Source organism: Pogoniulus pusillus, unplaced genomic scaffold, assembly GCF_015220805.1.
Source record: "Pogoniulus pusillus isolate bPogPus1 unplaced genomic scaffold, bPogPus1.pri scaffold_58_arrow_ctg1, whole genome shotgun sequence".
NCBI lineage: Eukaryota > Metazoa > Chordata > Aves > Piciformes > Lybiidae > Pogoniulus > Pogoniulus pusillus.
The window spans coordinates 993800-1011148 of record NW_026974711.1 but is presented as its reverse complement, the minus strand read 5'-3'; the positions used below and the strand labels follow the sequence as shown (position 1 = coordinate 1011148).

General features: G+C 61.1%; 1 protein-coding gene across 2 annotated transcripts in view; it reads left to right on the top strand.

Annotated features, from left to right (window-relative positions):
* The first annotated feature begins 6961 nt into the window (after positions 1–6961).
* ASIC1 (acid sensing ion channel subunit 1) overlaps positions 6962–17349 on the top strand; it is a 37438-nt gene continuing 27050 nt past the window's right edge. Inside the window, exons 1-4 of one of the 2 annotated variants that reach the window (XM_064141502.1) lie at positions 6962–7401; positions 7528–7657; positions 9505–9899; positions 12150–12345. In XM_064141502.1, coding sequence (XP_063997572.1) covers positions 9535–9899; positions 12150–12345 — 561 coding nt within the window. In that variant the 5' untranslated portion in view covers positions 6962–7401; positions 7528–7657; positions 9505–9534. Of the gene's footprint in view, positions 7402–7522; positions 7658–9504; positions 9900–12149; positions 12346–17349 lie in introns of both variants that reach the window. The other variant, XM_064141503.1, reaches the window with a different exon arrangement.

Below are 17349 nucleotides of genomic sequence, written 5' to 3'. Positions count from 1 at the left end.
GGCAGGAGGAGGAGGAATGGGTTTGGAGTGGCAGAGGGGAGATTGAAAGTGGATGTGAGGAAGAAGTGAGGGTGGTGAGAGCCTGGCACAGGTTGAGGGTGGTGAGAGCCTGGCACAGGTTGAGGGTGGTGAGAGCCTGGCAGAGGTTTCCCAGGGAGGTTGTGGAGCACAGAAGCACAGAATGGGATCAAAGATCCCATTCTGTGCTTCTGTGCTCCACAACCTCCCTGCAGGTGTTCAGCACCAGCTTGGATGAGGCTTTGAGTGACCTGTTCCAGCAGGATCTGTCCCTGCCTGTGGCAGGAGGTTGGCACTGGCTGCGCTCTGAGCTCCCTTCCAACCTAACCCATCCTCTGCTGCTCTAACCAAAGCAAGGCACCAGCAAGGAGAACTCCTGGCTGATTTCTCACCCACGCTGAGCAGTGATATCAGTGCCTTTAGCTCTGCTTCCTAAGAGCTTTCCTGCCTTTGTCACCAGCTCCTTGAACAGTTTTTATCCCTTTTAATAAGCTGAGCCTTCCAGCGAGAGTTATCTGCCATGGGAGATCCCATCAGGACGTGGTATAAGCCAAGCAAGGAATAACAGAGGCAGCATCACTGCACTCACCTGAGCAAGGAAACCCTCGTCTGAAGGAGGAAAAGAGGTTGAAAGCCTCCCCCCTTCAAATGCCAGCTGGGGAAGAGGAGGAATCACTTCCACTCCTGGGTGCTGCTGGATGGAATCACCTCCCCCTGGCAGCCTGCGCCTGGCACTGGACGTGGAGGTCTTTAATTACCCAGCCTGCTGCCCCTCACCAAATGAAATGCCTCTGAGGATGACTCAGTGTTTAATGGACTGGCTGCAGCTTGCTCTGGGAGAGCCAAGTGAGTGCCAGCAAGAGCAGAGCAGGGCATGGCATAAATCAGAGCCAGCCACGCTTGGCACGGGGGGAAGCGCCCAGCAGCTGGGATGCTGCTGGCTTTAAAGGGTCACCTTTTGGTCTTAGGAGCCTGGAATGCTTTGGATTGGAAAGGATCATCCAGCTTCAAGCCTCTGGACTCCACCACAGTCTCTGGGCAGACTGTTCCAGGTGTTCAGCACCCTCAAAGGAAAGCTGTGTGGCACAGGTGGCTTGCTAGGAGGGCAGGGATGCATGCAGAGGGAGCTGGGCAGAGGTTTCCCAGGGAGGTTGTGGAGCACAGAAGCACAGAATGGGATCTTTGTGTGTTTGCTGAAAGGTAGATTCCCCTCTGGAGTTCACAGAGTCATAGCTTAGGTTGGAAGGGAGCTCAAGGCTCAGCCAATTCCAGCCCTCTGCCATAGGCAGGGACAGCTCCAACTAGAACAGGTCACTCAAGGACTCATCCAAGCTGGTCCTGAACACCTGCAGGGAGGTTGTGGAGCACAGAAGCACAGAATGGGATCTTTGATCCCATTCTGTGCTTCTGTGCTCCACAACCTCCCTGGGAAACCTGTGCCAGGCTCTCACCACCCTCACCCTGTGCCAGGCTCTCACCACCCTCACTCTCAAGCACCCTTTCCTAACCTCCACTTTCCATCTCCTCCCTGGGCAGCCTCTGCCAGTGCCTGACCACTCTTGTAGGACTGAAATTGTTCCTCATGTCATAGGATCACAGATCCAAGCAGGTTGGCAGAGAGCTCCAAGCTCACCCAGCCCTATCCAGCCCTGCCCAACCAACCAGACCATGGCACTCAGTGCCCCCAGCCAGGCTTGGCACCAACACCTCCAGCCATGGGCACTGTACCACCTCCCTGGGCAGCCCATTCCAGTGCCAATCACTCTCTCTGACAACAACTTCCTAACAACATCCAGCCTGAGCCTGCCCTGGCACAGCTTCAGGCTGTGTCCCCTTCTCCTGCCCCTGCCTGCCTGGCAGCAGAGCCCAACCCCACCTGGCTACAGCCTCCCTGCAGGCAGCTGCAGGCAGCAATCAGCTCTGCCCTGAGCCTCCTCTGCTGCAGGCTGCACAACCTCAGCTCCAACCTCCACTTCCCCTGGGACAGTTTCTGACTGCTTTACCTCCTTCTAGAAGCTGCTCTGAAGGAAAAGGACCCAACCACCTCCTCACTCCAACCTCCTTGCAGGGAGTGGTGCAGAGTACTGAAGTCTCCCCCTCAGGCTCCTTTCCTCCAGCCTAGAGGCAGGTTTGGGTCACATCCTCCCAGCTGAACAGCCAAGTGCTGCCTCTGCAGCCCCAGCAGCAAGGGCTGGTGGCCTTTTAATTGCATCTCTGCCCTGAAAGAGCTGACAGAAGGCTGGAGATGGCAGGGCTGGTCACCCCCAAAGCTATCAGACCCCAGGGGAGGGAAGCAGCAGTGCTCAGCACCCTCACTATTTAATAGACCATTATGAAGTAAATTGCCTCCTGTGCAGCAGCAGCAGCAGCAGGTGCAGATAAAGAAGCAATTTGGAAGGCAGAGCTGCCTCCAGGGAGGGGGAGAGAGAGTGGGGGCAGAAGCCAAGCAAAAGGCAGGCAAAGCATCTCCTTCCCAGCCCTGCACACTCACCTCCCCCCAGGGATGCCTTTGCCCTGCAGATGCTCTTCCAAGGGATTCCCAAACTGCAGTGGGTTGGAAGGGACCCTCCCAGGTTGTCTTTGGCACCTCCAGCTGGATCAGTTTGCTCAGGGCCCCACCAAGGTTGACCTTGGATGTCTCCAGGGATGGGACCTCAACTGCTTCTCTGGACAGCCTGCTCCAGTTGTCTCACCACCCTCAGCTTCCTCCTGCTGTCATAGGACCAAGCAGGATGGCTCCAAGCTCCCCCAGCCCAACCCAGCCCTGTCCAACCAACCAGACCATGGCACTCAGTGCCCCCAGCCCTAACCAACCAACCAGACCATGGCACTTAATGCCCCCAGCCCTGCCCAACCAACCAGACCATGGCACTTAATGCCCCCAGCCCTGCCCAACCAACCAGACCATGGCACTCAGTGCCCCCAGCCCTAACCAACCAACCAACCAGACCATGGCACTGAGTGGCCCCAGCCCTAACCAACCAAACCATGGCACTAAGTGCCCCCAGCCCTAACCAGCCAGACCATGGCACTTAATGCCCCCAGCCCTAACCAACCAACCAGACCATGGCACTTAATGCCCCCAGCCCTAACCAACCAGACCATGGCACTCAGTGCCCCCAGCCCTATCCAACCAACCAGACCATGGCACTTAATGCCCCCAGCCCTAACCAACCAACCAGACCATGGCACTTAATGCCCCCAGCCCTAACCAACCAGACTATGGCACTAAGTGCCCCATCCAGGCTGGAAGAGAGCTCCAAGCTCAAACAGCCCAACCCAGCCCTGCCCAACCAACCAGACCATGGCACTCAGTGCCCCCAGCCCTAACCAACCAGACCATGACACTTAATGCCCCCAGCCCTATACAACCAACCAGACCATGGCACTCAGTGCCCCAGCCAGGCTTGGCACCAACACCTCCAGCCATGGGCACTGCACCCCCTCCCTGGGCAGCCCATTCCAGTGCCAATCACTCTCTCTGACAACAACTTCCTAACAACATCCAGCCTAGACCTGCCCTGGCACAGCTTCAGGCTGTGTCCCCTTCTCCTGCCCCTGCCTGCCTGGCAGCAGAGCCCAACCCCACCTGGCTACAGCCTTCCTGCAGGCAGCTGCAGGCAGCAATGAGGTCCAACCTCATTGTCCCCTGCTGCAGCTTTCACTCATTGCCCTACCCCAAATGGAAGTTTCTTTCCACACCAGAGGTGCCTGTGGTGGAGCAGGGACAAACCCTGCCCAGAAGGTGACAAAACAGACCCAGGGCTGGAGTCAGCCCTTGGCACCAGCTCCTGAGGTGTTCCCCAGCCATGCCTGCTGCTGCCTGCCTGGCGGAGCCTGTGCTGGGAGCCTCAGCTCTGCAGCACCTTCCCTTAATTACTTTTTGGATGCTAATTAGATCCTTAGGCAGCTTGAGGGGAGCCCTGGCTGCTGGATCCGAGCCAGTGCTGAGTACCCATTTGGCAGAGGAAGGATACAGCCACAGCATCTCCTCCTCCTCTTCTTCACACCCCAGTGCCCATCGCTCCCAGGCTCTGCCACCCTGCCTTGGGACCTTGTGCCTGATCTCACCAACCTCATCTTGTCTCACCAACCTCATCTTGTCTCACCAACCTCATCTTGTCTCACCAACCTGAGCTCCTTTTATGGTCAGGCTCCTGCCCAGTGAATGTGGGGCAGGTGTGGATGGAGTCTACCTGGACTTCAGCAAAGCCTTTGACCCTGTTTGCCACAAGAAGCTCCTGGCACAGCTGGCAGCTCCTGGCTTGGAGAGATTCACTCTGTGCTGGGGCAGGAACTGGCTGGATGGCAGAGCCCAGAGAGGGGTGGTGAATGGTGCCACATGCAGTTGGCAGCTGGCAGCAGTGGTGTTCCCCAGGGGTCAGTGCTGGGCACAGTCCTGTTCAGTATCTTTAGTGATGCTCTGGAGCAGGGGATTGAGTCCAGCAGCAGTGAGTTTGCAGCTGGCACCAAGCTAGGAGCAGCTGTGGAGCTGTTGGAGGATGGCAGAGCCCTGCTCTGCTCTGCTCTGCTCTGCTGAGAGCCCACCTGGAGTCCTGCATCCAGCTCTGGAGCCCCTGGGCCAAGAGGGCTGTGGAGATGCTGGAGAGTGTCCAGGGCAGGGCCAGGAGGATGCTCAGAGGCTGCAGCAGCTCTGCTGTGAGCACAGCCTGAAAGAGTTGGGGCTGTGCAGGCTGGAGCAGAGGAGGCTCCCAGGAGACCTTCTTGTGGCCTGCCAGGATCTGAAGGGGGCTCCAAAAAAGCTGGGGAGGGACTTTTGAGGCTGTGAGGGAGTGGCAGGAGTGGGGGGGATGGAGCAGAGCTGGAGGTGAGGAGAGTGAGGCTGGAGGTGAGGAGGAAGTTGTTGAGCAGGAGAGTGGTGAGAGGCTGGCAGGGGTTGCCCAGGGAGGTGGTTGAGGCCCCATGGCTGGAGGTGTTTGAGGCCAGGCTGGGTGAGGCTGTGTGCAGCCTGCTCTAGGGTAGGGTGTCCCTGGGCATGGCAGGGGTTGGCACTGCCTGCTCCTTGTGCTCCCTTCCAACCCTGACTGATTCTGTGATTCTATGACAAGGGTTGATGAAGGTTTCCCTGTGTCCCATCTCTGTCCCTGGGCAGCTCCCACTCCAAAATTCCACTTCCTGCTCAGGCAAGGACCCAGTTTGGAAGAGGATGGTTCAGAAAAGACCCAGACCAAAGGTTTCTGAGACAGGAGGTTTGGGGACAGACTACTCACACCTGGCCCTGCTGTACCCTCCCAAGTGCCCATGTTCCCATTAACCACACCTCAGGAAAGGACATCATGGTGGGAAAGCACCTTGGGCAAGGCCACAGCTCCTTGGGGTGACCCCAGGGTCTGTCTGTCCCTCTCCCACATCACCCCTGCCAAGGACACTGGGAGGCTCTTTTCCAGCTGACTGCAGTCACCTCAGTGGGAGCAGTGGGCAGGTGCCTGCTGCAGCCCCCACTCCCTGCACTGCTGCTGGGCAGAGGTCAGCAGCAGAGTTCATGTCCCCCCCTTGGCCTGGGTGATGAGGATGGCCCTGGGGGCAGCAAGGAGGAGCAGATGGAAGAGGAAGCAGGGTTGGAGGTGCAGGGGAAGCAGGGTTGGAGGTGCAGAGGAAGCAGGGTTGGAGGTGCAGGTGAAGCAGAGTTGGAGGTGCAGAGGAAGCAAGGTTGGAGGTGCAGGGGAAGCAGGGTTGGAGGTGCAGGGGAGCAGGGTTGGAGGTGCAGGGGAAGCAGGGTTGGAGGTGCAGAGGAAGCAGGGTTGGAGATGTAGGGGAAGCAGGGTTGGAGGTGCAGAGGAAGCAGGGTTGGAGGTGCAGAGGAAGCAGGGTTGGAGGTGCAGGGGAAGCAGGATTGGAGGTGTAGGGGAAGCAGGGTTGGAGGTGCAGGGGAAGCAGGGTTGGAGGTGCAGGGGAAGCAGGGTTGGAGGTGCAGAGGAAGCAGGGTTGGAGGTGCAGGGGAAGCAGGATTGGAGGTGCAGAGGAAGCAGGGTTGGAGGTGCAGGGGAAGCAGGGTTGGAGGTGCAGAGGAAGCAGGATTGGAGGTGCAGGGGAAGCAGGGTTGGAGGTGCAGGGGAAGCAGGATTGGAGGTGTAGGGGAAGCAGGATTGGAGGTGCAGGGGAAGCAGGGTTGGAGGTGCAGAGGAAGCAGGATTGGAGGTGCAGGGGAAGCAGGGTAGGAGGTGCAGAGGAAGCAGGGTTGGAGGTGCAGGGGAAGCAGGGTTGGAGGTGCAGAGGAGGCAGGGTTGGAGGTGCAGTGGTGCTGGGCAATGTGCAACCCCCTCCTGCTCTGCCTGGGGAAGAGAAGGGTACCCAAACACTCAGAGCCTCCTGCCATGGGGGGCACCCTGGGCACAGTGGCACCTTCCTGGGGACCCTGTAAATGGCAGGAAGGAAGGAGCTGGGAGAGGGGCAACACCTTCTGAGTCCAGCATCTCTAGCAGGGTCTTGTCCCCAGCATGGTAAGCATCTTGCTGGGGCCATTCTTGCAGGCAGCTGGCAGCAGGGCAGCACCCAGCGACCTGGCCCAGGGGCTGAAGGCCCCACAGTGTCCCACTGCCCCCCTGAGCTCTCTCTGTCTCCCCCCACTGCTTTGCACAGCCTGCTCTGGTGCAGGCTGCCCCTGCCCGTGACAGGGAGGCTGGAACTGAATGATCTTTCAGCTCTCTTCCAGCCCCAATCGTTCTACCAACCTCTGAACCTTCAGTGCCCCCCCCCCAAAACGACCAACCCGAGCATGTCCCAGCACCCAGCCCGGTGATGAGGTCACCCATGGGTGAAGCCTGGCAGGGTGCTAAGGCTGTGGCACAGGGAAGAGGCAGGTGAGGGCAGCGGGGTGGGGGCTGGGGGGGGGTGGACCAAGGGGAGCTGTGGCGAGGCGAGGAGCCGGAGCATCGCTGCGAGGGCTGGGGGATGGGAGCGGCAGAGGCACGCACACGCGTTCCCCACATGCACACGCAGCAGCAGCAGCAGCAGCACCAACAGCCCCTGCCAGCAGCCTGCAATCGCTGGAGCGCCCCGCTCCTCCGCCTCTCCCTCCTCCTCCTTCCCCTCCTTCTTCTCCTCCTCCTCCTCCTCATCCTCCTCCTCCTCCTCACTGCCCACCGGCCTGCGGCACCCCTGGGCGGCCTCCAGCCCCAGCAGCGCACAGACAATGACTTCATGCGGATTATGCATCTGAAGAATTCGCCAGCTCCCAGCTAGCCATCGGGGGAGGTCTCCATGTGTTTGGCAGGGAAGCAGCCTCCCTCTCGCCATCCTTCTCCCCTCTTTCTCTCCCGGCACCCTGCAGCTGCCTCCTCTCCGGCGATGGTCGCCTGGGGTCCCCCAGCTCGGCGCTGAGCGAGGCCCCCAGCGCATCCTTGCTCCCACGCTTGCACCAAGGTACCGCCGGGGCTATTTTTGTTCCCCCTTTTGCCTTGCCGCTTCTCCTGCCGCCGCCGCCGCTCGGTGCCTCTCGCATCCTTCTCTGTGCCTTCTGCATCTCCCACTCCCCTTTTCCCAGCGCAGCAGCGAGAAGGCTGCTCCCAGCCCCGCTCCCCACGTCGCAGTCGCCGTCGCCGAGCAGAACCGAGCGCTGCTGCCGGCCCTGATTCCAGCTTTGCATCCTCGATTCCTTCCTCTGCTCGTGGATGCTCTGGTGGGTGCCGTGGAGAGGAGGAGGGGTGGGGGGGGTGGGGGGGTGGGGGGGAGGGGGGAGTAAGAGAAGAGGGTGGATGGGTGGGAGGGGTAGATGGAGTGGGCATAGAAGCCCCAATTCTGCCATGGGATGGGGAGGGCAGTGAGGAGGTGAGAGGGGAGGAGGTGCAAGAGGCTGCATCTAAATGAGGAGGTGTTATAGAACTGGCTTGGCTGGAAGAGACCTCCAAGATCATTGAGTCCAAGCATCAACCCAACACCACCATGGCCACCAAACACCACCATGGCCACCAAACACCACCATGGCCACCAAACTGTGTCCCCAGGTGCCAGAGGTGCACATTGCTTGACCTCCAGGGATGGTGACTCCATTTGTGTGTACATCCAGATGTCCAGGCTTGGGAGGGAGAGCAGGGCACAGCAAAGCATCTGTCCCATGCCAGGGCTACTGAGTGCATCCCATCCTCCCCACAGGGTGATGTCGTGGGATGGGCACTGTAGCACCCACAGGCAGTGGTTAGCACCCAGGAGGCCTCCACATCACCCAACACTCACAGGCTTAGAGGTGCTGGAAGGTGCTCAGAGAAGGGCAGCAAGGCTGGGGAGGGGCCTGGAGCACAGCCCTGTGAGGAGAGGCTGAGGGAGCTGGGGGGGTGCAGCCTGCAGCAGAGGAGGCTCAGGGCAGAGCTCATTGCTGTCTGCAGCTGCCTGCAGGGAGGCTGTAGCCAGGTGGGGTTGGGCTCTGCTGCCAGGCAGGCAGGGCCAGGGGAAGGGGACACAGCCTCAAGCTGTGCCAGGGCAGGTCTAGGCTGGATGTTGTTAGGAAGTTGTTGTCAGAGAGAGTGATTGGCACTGGAATGGGCTGCCCAGGGAGGTGGTGCAGTGCCCATGGCTGGAGGTGTTGGTGCCAAGCCTGGCTGGGGCACTGAGTGCCATGGTCTGGTTGGTTGGGCTGGGCTGGGGGCTGGGTTGGGCTGTTTGAGCTTGGAGCTCTCTGCCAACCTGCTTGGGTCTATGGTTCTATCATTCTGTGGTTCTATGTTTTAAAGGCTCTGTGGTTCTATGGCTCTGTGGCTCTGTGTCTCTGTGGTTCAATGGCTCCATGGCTCTGTGGCTCTGTGGTTCAATTGCTCCATGGCTCTGTGGCTCTGTGGCTCTGTGTCTCTGTGGTTCAATGGCTCCATGGCTCTGTGGCTCTGTGGCTCTGTGGTTCAATGGCTCCATGGCTCTGTGGCTCTGTGGCTCTGTGGCTCTGTGGTTCAATGGCTCCATGGCTCTGTGGTTCAACGGCTCCATGGCTCTGTGTCTCTGTGTCTCTGTGGTTCAATGGCTCCATGGCTCTGTAGCTCCATGGCTCTGTGTCTCCATGGCTCTGTAGCTCCATGGCTCTGTGTCTCCATGGCTCTGTGGTTCAATGGCTCCATGGCTCTGTAGCTCCATGGCTCTGTGTCTCTCTGGTTCAATGGCTCCATGGCTCTGTGTCTCTCTGGTTCAATGGCTCCATGGCTCTGTGTCTCTGTTTCTCTGTGGTTCAATGGCTCCATGGCTCTGTAGCTCCATGGTTCTGTGTCTCTGTGGTTCAATGGCTCCATGGCTCTGTGTCTCTCTGGTTCAACGGCTCCATGGCTCTGTGTCTCTGTTTCTCTGTGGTTCAATGGCTCCATGGCTCTGTAGCTCCATGGCTCTGTAGCTCCCTGGCTCTGTGTCTCTCTGTCTCTCTGGTTCAATGGCTCCATGGCTCTGTGTCTCTGTTTCTCTGTGGTTCAATGGCTCCATGGCTCTGTAGCTCCATGGCTCTGTATCTCTGTGGTTCAACGGCTCCATGTCTCTACGTTTCTCTGCCGGCAGAGTCACCCCCCGGCGGCGCTGGCCAGGACCATGATGGACCTGAAGGTGGACGAGGAGGAGGTGGACAGTGGGCAGCCAGTGAGCATCCAGGCCTTCGCCAGCAGCTCCACCCTGCATGGGCTCTCGCACATCTTCTCCTACGAGCGGCTGTCGCTCAAGCGCGTGGTCTGGGCGCTCTGCTTCCTGGGCTCCCTGGCGCTGCTGGCCCTGGTCTGCACCAACCGCATCCAGTACTACTTCCTCTACCCCCACGTCACCAAGCTGGACGAGGTGGCAGCCACCAGGCTCACCTTCCCTGCCGTCACCTTCTGCAACCTCAACGAGTTCCGCTTCAGCCGCGTCACCAAGAACGACCTGTACCACGCCGGCGAGCTGCTGGCCCTGCTCAACAACAGGTGAGTGCCCAGGGGATGGGCTCCATCGTGCCAGGGGAGGGCACCCATGGCTCCAGGCACCACAGCACCACAGCATCACAGCATCACAGTACCAAAGTATCACAGCATCACAGCATCACAGTATCACAGTACCACAGTATCACAGTGTCACAGCATCACAGTATCACAGTACCACAGCATCACAGTATCACAGTATCACAGCATCACAGTATCACAGTATCACAGTATCACAGTATCACAGCATCACAGTATCACAGTATCACCAAGGTTGGAAGAGACCTCACAGCTCATCAAGTCCAACCCTTTAGCACAGAGCTCAAGGCCAGACCATGGCACCAAGTGCCACGTCCAGTCCTGCCTTGAACAGCTCCAGGGACGGCGACTCCACCACCTCCCCGGGCAGCCCATTCCAGTGCCCAATGACTCTCTCAGGGAAGAACTTTCTCCTCACCTCCAGCCTAAATCTCCCCTGGCACAGCCTGAGGCTGTGTCCTCTCGTTCTGGTGCTGGCCACCTGAGAGAAGAGAGCAACCTCCTCCTGGCCACAACCACCCCTCAGGTAGTTGTAGACAGCAATAAGGTCACCCCTGAGCCTCCTCTTCTCCAGGCTAACCAATCCCAGCTCCCTCAGCCTCTCCTCGTAGGGCTGTGCTCAAGGCCTCTCCCCAGCCTCGTCACCCTTCAAGCATCTCAATGTCCCTCCTGAACTGGGGGGCCCAGAACTGAGCACAGCACTCAAGGTGTGGTCTAACCACAGCATGTGGAGGAGCAGGTGCCTGAGGCTTGCACTCCGTGGCTGGCACAAGCAGCACCTCCTTAGTCTCCAGGAGGAAGCAGATCCCAGCTCCAGGGCTGGATGTGGCCACTCTGTGGCAACACCAAGAGCCATCAGGTCGTGATGGGAATGTGGCTCCTGCTTCCCACCCCCCACACCCAGAGCCACTCTGGGATGGCTGTGAGGTGGATCCAGCACACACTGCTCCAGCACCACGTCCTGGGTGCCCAGCAGTGAGGTGAGGGATGCCAGCAGGTGAAGCTGCTGAGCATCACCCACACGCCAGAACCTGAGCTCAGTGCCAGTCCTTGGCCCATGGCACTCTGCAGTGGCAAGAAGCCCTCTGCCCACCCTCCCCAATCCATGCTCTGTGGCTGCAGCAGCTCTGTGGTGCTGCCAAGCCACTGCCATCAGCCTGGTGCTGGCAGCAAGGTGCAGTCCCTGCCCATTTGCCAAGGGGCTTCAGCTCTGCCATCGCTCATGGTCCCGGGGGGCACTCACAGCCCTGAGGGGTGCAGCTGAGACTTAGCACGTTCAGACCTGGCAGACAGCCTGGCAAAGCCTCCATCTGCAGCCATGGTGCCACCAAAGGCACCAGACCTGGCAGACAGCCTGGCAAAGCATCCATCTGCAGCCATGGTGCCACCAAAGGCACCAGGCAGGCAACTGGGCTGGCGCCAACCAGGGCTGATGCTGCAGGGCCAGTTCTGGGGCAAGTGGCACTGCCAGTGGGCATCTTCCCCTCCTTATCCATCCTCCTGCCACCTCTCACCTGCCTCTGGGCCACATGGGATGGGTTTGGCACTGCCAGTGGGCATCTTCCCCTCCTTATCCATCCTCCTGCCACCTCTCCCATGCCCCTGGGCCCTGTGGGATAGGTTTGGCACTGCCAGTGGGCATCTTCCCCTCCTTATCCATCCTCCTGCCACCTCTCCCATGCCTCTGGGCCACATGGGATAGGTTTGGCACTGCCAGTGGACATCTTCTCCTCCTTATCCATCCTCCTGCCACCTCTCACCTGCCTCTGGGCCACATGGGATGGGTTTGGCACTCCCAGTGGGCATCTTCCCCTCCTTATCCATCCTCCTGCCACCTCTCCCATGCCTCTGGGCCACATGGGATGGGTTTGGCACTGCCAGTGGGCATCTCCTCCTTATCCATCCTCCTACCTCTGGGCCCTGTGGGATGGGTTTGGCACTGCCAGTGGGCATCTCCTCCTTATCCATCCTCCTACCTCTGGGCCCTGTGGGATGGGTTTGGCACTGCCCATGGGCATCTCCTCCTCCTTATCCACTCCCCTGCCACCTCTCCCCTGCCTCTGGACCACTTTGTGCTGTCCAACGCTCCGAAGTGGCCACCTGGGGCTTGTCTGAGCCCCACACTGAGGCAGGAGCAGTTGATGCGAGCTCCAGAAAGGTGGCAGCAGCCCCCAGAGCACAGGGCCCTGACCTCCTGCCCGCCCTTCCCCCACGCAGATACGAGATCCCAGACACCCAAACCGCCGACGAGAAGCAGTTGGAGATCCTGCAGGACAAAGCAAACTTCAGGAACTTCAAACCCAAACCTTTCAACATGTTGGAGTTCTACGACAGGGCAGGCCACGACATCAGGGAGATGCTGCTCTCCTGCTTCTTCCGTGGGGAGCAGTGCACCCCAGAAGACTTCAAAGTGGTGAGTGCCCCCCCCCAGGGGCATGGTCCTCTCTGTGTGTGTGTTTGTCCTCCCCACCCCCACGCCAGGAAGGAGGTTTGAGTGTGGGATGGACCCAACAGCATCACCTCTAAGGGGATGCCAGGAGGTGCCGCTGGGTGTTGGTGATCCTCAGGGTGTGGGTGGGTGTGGGTGGGTGTGGTGCTGGGTGGAGCTTCGCAGGGCTGCTCCTGCGTGGGTGCAGCTCCCTGGGATGGCTTCTCAGGGTTGGAAACTTTGAGGTAGGAAGGGTCACAGGGTGAGGGGGGGCACGGGTGGGAAAGCAGGGAGGGACACAGCCACGGGCTGGTGGGGACCTGAGGGGAGTCCTCGGTCCGTGGGGATGGCAGGTCCTGGTGGATGTCCGTGGGGATGACAGGTCCTGGTGGCAGTCCGTGGGGATGGCAGGTCCTGGTGGATGTCCGTGGGGATGACAGGTCCTGGTGGATGTCCGTGGGAAAGGCAGGTCCTGGTGGATGTCCGTGGGGATGACAGGTCCTGGTGGATGTCCGTGGGAAAGGCAGGTCCTGGTGGATGTCCGTGGGAAAGGCAGGTCCTGGTGGCAGTCCGTGGGGATGGCAGGTCCTGGTGGATGTCCGTGGGAAAGGCAGGTCCTGGTGGCAGTCCGTGGGGATGGCAGGTCCTGGTGGATGTCCGTGGGGATGACAGGTCCTGGTGGATGTCCGTGGGGATGGCAGGTCCTGGTGGATGTCCGTGGAGAAGGCAGGTCCTGGTGGCAGTCCGTGGGGATGGCAGGTCCTGGTGGCAGTCCGTGGGGAAGGCAGGTCCATGGGGAAGGCAGGTCCTGGTGGCAGTCCGTGGGGATGGCAGGTCCTGGTGGATGTCCGTGGGGATGGCAGGTCCGTGGGGATGGCAGGTCCCGGTGGATGTCCGTGGGGATGTCCGGTCCCGGTGGCAGTCCCGGGGGGAAGGCAGGTCCTGGTGGCAGTCCCGGGGGGAAGGCAGGTCCTGGTGGCAGTCCCGGAGGATGTCCGGTCCTGGTGTCAGTCCCGGGGGGATGGCAGGTCCTGGTGGCAGTCCCGGAGGATGTCCGGTCCCGGTGGCAGTCCCGGGGGGAAGGCAGGTCCCGGTGGCAGTCCGTGGGGATGTCCGGTCCCGGTGGCAGTCCCGGGGGGAAGGCAGGTCCCGGTGGCAGTCCCGGAGGATGTCTGGTCCCGGTGGCAGTCCCGGGGGGAAGGCAGGTCCCGGTGGCGGCAGCGGTGGCAGCAGCCTCTGCTGTGCCCTGGCTCCAGCGCACAATGGAGCCTTTCTCCCGCGGGCTGCCGCTGCCCATCCAGCTGGGGACGAGGCCGAGTTGGCTCTTCGGGGGCTGCCTGAGGAACTCGGCAGCCAGGGAGGCTGTTTCCGAGCTGGCTCCATCACGCCGCATGCGGCTCTGTACCCTTCGGGCTCCCCATCCCCGTGGCCAGCTTAGGCATGTCCCACTCGTGTCTCACCCCGCTGAGGATGAAGCCACCGAGAGGCACCAGCTGGGCACCGATGGAGCTGCTGCGCAGGTGCCAGCAGGACCCGGGGGGGGGAGTTTTGCTCCTCTGCTTTAAACGTCCTCGCCGGGCCCCTGGCAGGGAGCAGCTCCCTGGTGCCCAGCACCGGGAGGCTCATTCGTTAAACGGAGGCAAGCAGCAGCCTGGAGCTGGCTGCATCCTCTCCGGTGGGGCTGCTGAGCAGGATGCCAGCCTTGCCTGTGGCCACCAGCTGCTGGGGATGCCAGGAGCAGGGCCGTGGTGGCTGTGCTGGGCATCCTCAGGGGCTCCTCATCCCACTCCCTGCCTTCCACAGGCTCTGCTCTCTGCCTCTCCTCCAGGCAGGCAGCAGCAGCAGCGAGGCAGGCTCACAGCTGGGTTGTTGCTCCTGCCTGGATCCTTCCTTGCAAGCAGGGCAGGATGATTCCATGGATTTGGTACCCAGCAGCTGTGGCTGTGCTCTCTGGGTTCACCTGGCAGCCTTGCCCTGGCAGCTCTAGGGGTGGTGTTGCCCACGTGTGGGGTGCCAGGAGCTGCCCCATGCCACTGAGCTGTGTGTGTGGGGGGAACCTTTGTCCTGTCCTTGCCTTGGGGGGGTGGGGGGGGAATGTCCAAGGTGCCAGGAAGCTTTGAGAGGGATTTGTTTGACTGGGTTCATTCCTTGGGTTCATTCCTGTGCTCTCACACCAGGGCTGCCCACTGTGAGCTGGGCTCAGTGCTGCTCTGGGCCTGGTGGCACTGGCCAAGGCTGCTGGGTGCTGGTGATGGCATCATCATCATCATCATCATCATCATCATCATCATCATCATCATCATCATCATCATCATCCCCTCAGCCCATGCTGCTGAGGGGGTTGGGGAGGGGCAGGGGCTGCAATCCCCTCTTTGGGAAGCCCCTGGCACTGCCCAGGCTCTTGGGATGCCCCAAGCTGGTGCTTGTGCCCCTGCCCCTTGGCATCTCAGAGGAGACACTGGGCACAGAGAGGAGCCTTTCCCGGGGGCATTTAGGGGGCTGCCCAGACCACACAGGCTGGGGGCACTGCCTGTGTGCAGGCAGGGGGGGTGGGACCCCTCACTGAGCCCCTTTGCAGCCGTTTCACTTAGATGCCATAACTGGGAGGAGAGCTGAGGGTGCTGGAGGGGAGAGCTGGGGGTGCTGGTGAGATGAGCTGGGGGTGCTGGTGGGGAGAGCTGGGGGTGCAGGTGAAGTGAGCTGGGGGTGCTGGTGGGGAGAGCTGGGGGTGCAGGTGAGGTGAGCTGGGGGTGCAGGTGAGGTGAGCTGGGGGTGCTGGAGAGGTGAGCTGGGGGTGCAGGTGAGGTGAGCTGGGGGTGCAGGTGAGGTGAGCTGGGGGTGCTGGTGGGGAGAGCTGGGGGTGCTGGTGAGGTGAGCTGGGGGTGCTGGTGGGAAGAGCTGGGGGTGCTGGTGAGGTGAGCTGGGGGTTCTGGTGGGGAGAGCTGGGGGTGCAGGTGAGATGAGCTGAGGGTGCTGGTGGGGAGAGCTGGGGGTGCTGGTGGGGGCAGCTGAGGGTGCTGATGAAGTTAACTGGGGGTGCTGGTGGGGACAGTTGGGGTGCTAACAATCAGAGCTGGGGGTGCTGGTGGGGAGAGCTGAGGGTAATGGTGAGGTGAGCTGGGGGTGCTGGTGAAGTAAACTGGGGGTGCTGGTGGGGGCAGCCGGGGGTGCCAGTAAGATGAACTGGGGGTGCAGGTGAGATGAGCTGGGGGTGCCGGTGGGGGCAGCCGGGGGTGCCGGTGGGGGCAGCTGGGGGTGCCGGTGGGGGTGAGCTGGGGGTGCCGGTGGGGGCAGCCGGGGGTGCCGGTGGGGGCAGCTGGGGGTGCCGGTGGGGGCAGCCAGGGGTGCCGGTGGGGGCAGCCGGGGGTGCCGGTGGGGGCAGCTGGGGGTGCCAGTAAGATGAGCTAGGGGTGCCGGTGCGGTGAGCTGGGGGTGCCGGTGGGGGCAGCTGGGGGTGCTGGTGTGGTGAGCTGGGGGTGCCGGTGGGGGCAGCTGGGAGGCCGTGCGGGCGATGCTGGCTGCATGCTGATGCCAAGCGGCGCAGGGCAGAGCTGTGCCACTGCCGCCAGCAGCGCGGCCGCCGCCGCCGTTATCTGTCCCCGGCAGAAGGGAGGTCTCGGGGGGGGGGGGGACACACACGGACACGGCCGCGGCGAATGCAGATGAGAGGTTGCCATAATCCAGCTACGCCGAGCGGCAGGGAGCTGCCTCCTGCCCCTGTGCCCTGTCGCACCAGGGGCTGGGGGGGGGGAGCATTACCTAGCTGGAGGGGGGTGGGAAACAGCAACACAGAGACTCCCTCCTAGGAACGCTGCCCCTGTGCCCCCCACCCAGGAGCATCCCAAGGGCTCTGGAGGTTGAGTTCCTTCTTCAACCTCCCCCTCCCCCCCTTGCCCCTGCATCCCCCCTGCAGCTAGGACAGGATCCCCCAGCAGGCACCCTGGAGGTGCTCAGGACCAGTCTGGATGAGACCTGGAACAGGTTGCCCAGGGAGGTTATAGAGCACCCTGGAGGTGTTCAGCATCAGGTTGGGTAAGACCTGGCACAGGTTTGCCCCAGGGTGGGGGTCTCATGGCCCCTTCCATCCCCACCCACCCTGGCTGAAGCACTGCAGGGGTTGGATGCTCCCCGCCCCCCCCAGGGATGCTCCAGGAGCAGAGCTGGTTTGGGCTTGGCTGCCTTCCAAAGGAGGGATTCAACCCTCTGAGAAGCCCCAAAGGGAAGCAATTGAGCACATCCCCAGCTCTGCCCTGGCTCTATACAACCCCTCCAGCACCACAGAAGGGTCTGGCACCCACCAGAGTTGTTGGCACCCACCAGAGTTGTTGGCACCCACCAGAGCTGCCCCACAGCAGGGTGAAGCCTAACTCCTCTCTGCAGCCCCCTCAAACTCTGCCATGACCCTGGCACAGGTTTGCCCCAGGGTGGTTGTAGAGCACAGAAGCACAGAATGGGATCTTCTGTGCTCCACAACCACTCTGGAGGTGCTCAGGACCAGTCTGGATGAGGTCTGGAACAGGTTGCCCAGGGAGGTTATAGAGCAGAGAACACCTCCCTGGAGGTGTTCAGCATCAGGTTGGGTAAGACCTGGCACAGGTTTGCCCCAGGGTGGTTGTGGAGCACAGAAGCACAGAATGGGATCTTTGATCCCATTCTGTGCTTCTGTGCTCCACAACCACCCTGGAGGTGCTCAGGACCAGCTTGGATGAGGCCTTAAAGTGACCTGGATCTAGTGTGAAGTGTCCCTGCCTATGGCTGAGCTTTGAGCTCCCTTCCAACCTAAACCATTCCATGACTCTATGACCTGCCAAGCCCTGAGGAGCAAACAGGAGGCTGAGGGATCAGGACCATGGGCTCTGAGTGTCAGTGTTCAGGTTGAGGGGCACCACACAGGGTTGGCAGGGGGGGGGGCAGCTACCCAGGGCCCCCCTTGTGGGGCAGGGAGAATCATCCTTGCTGTTGCCTGTGCTTCAGGGATGTGCTGCTTAG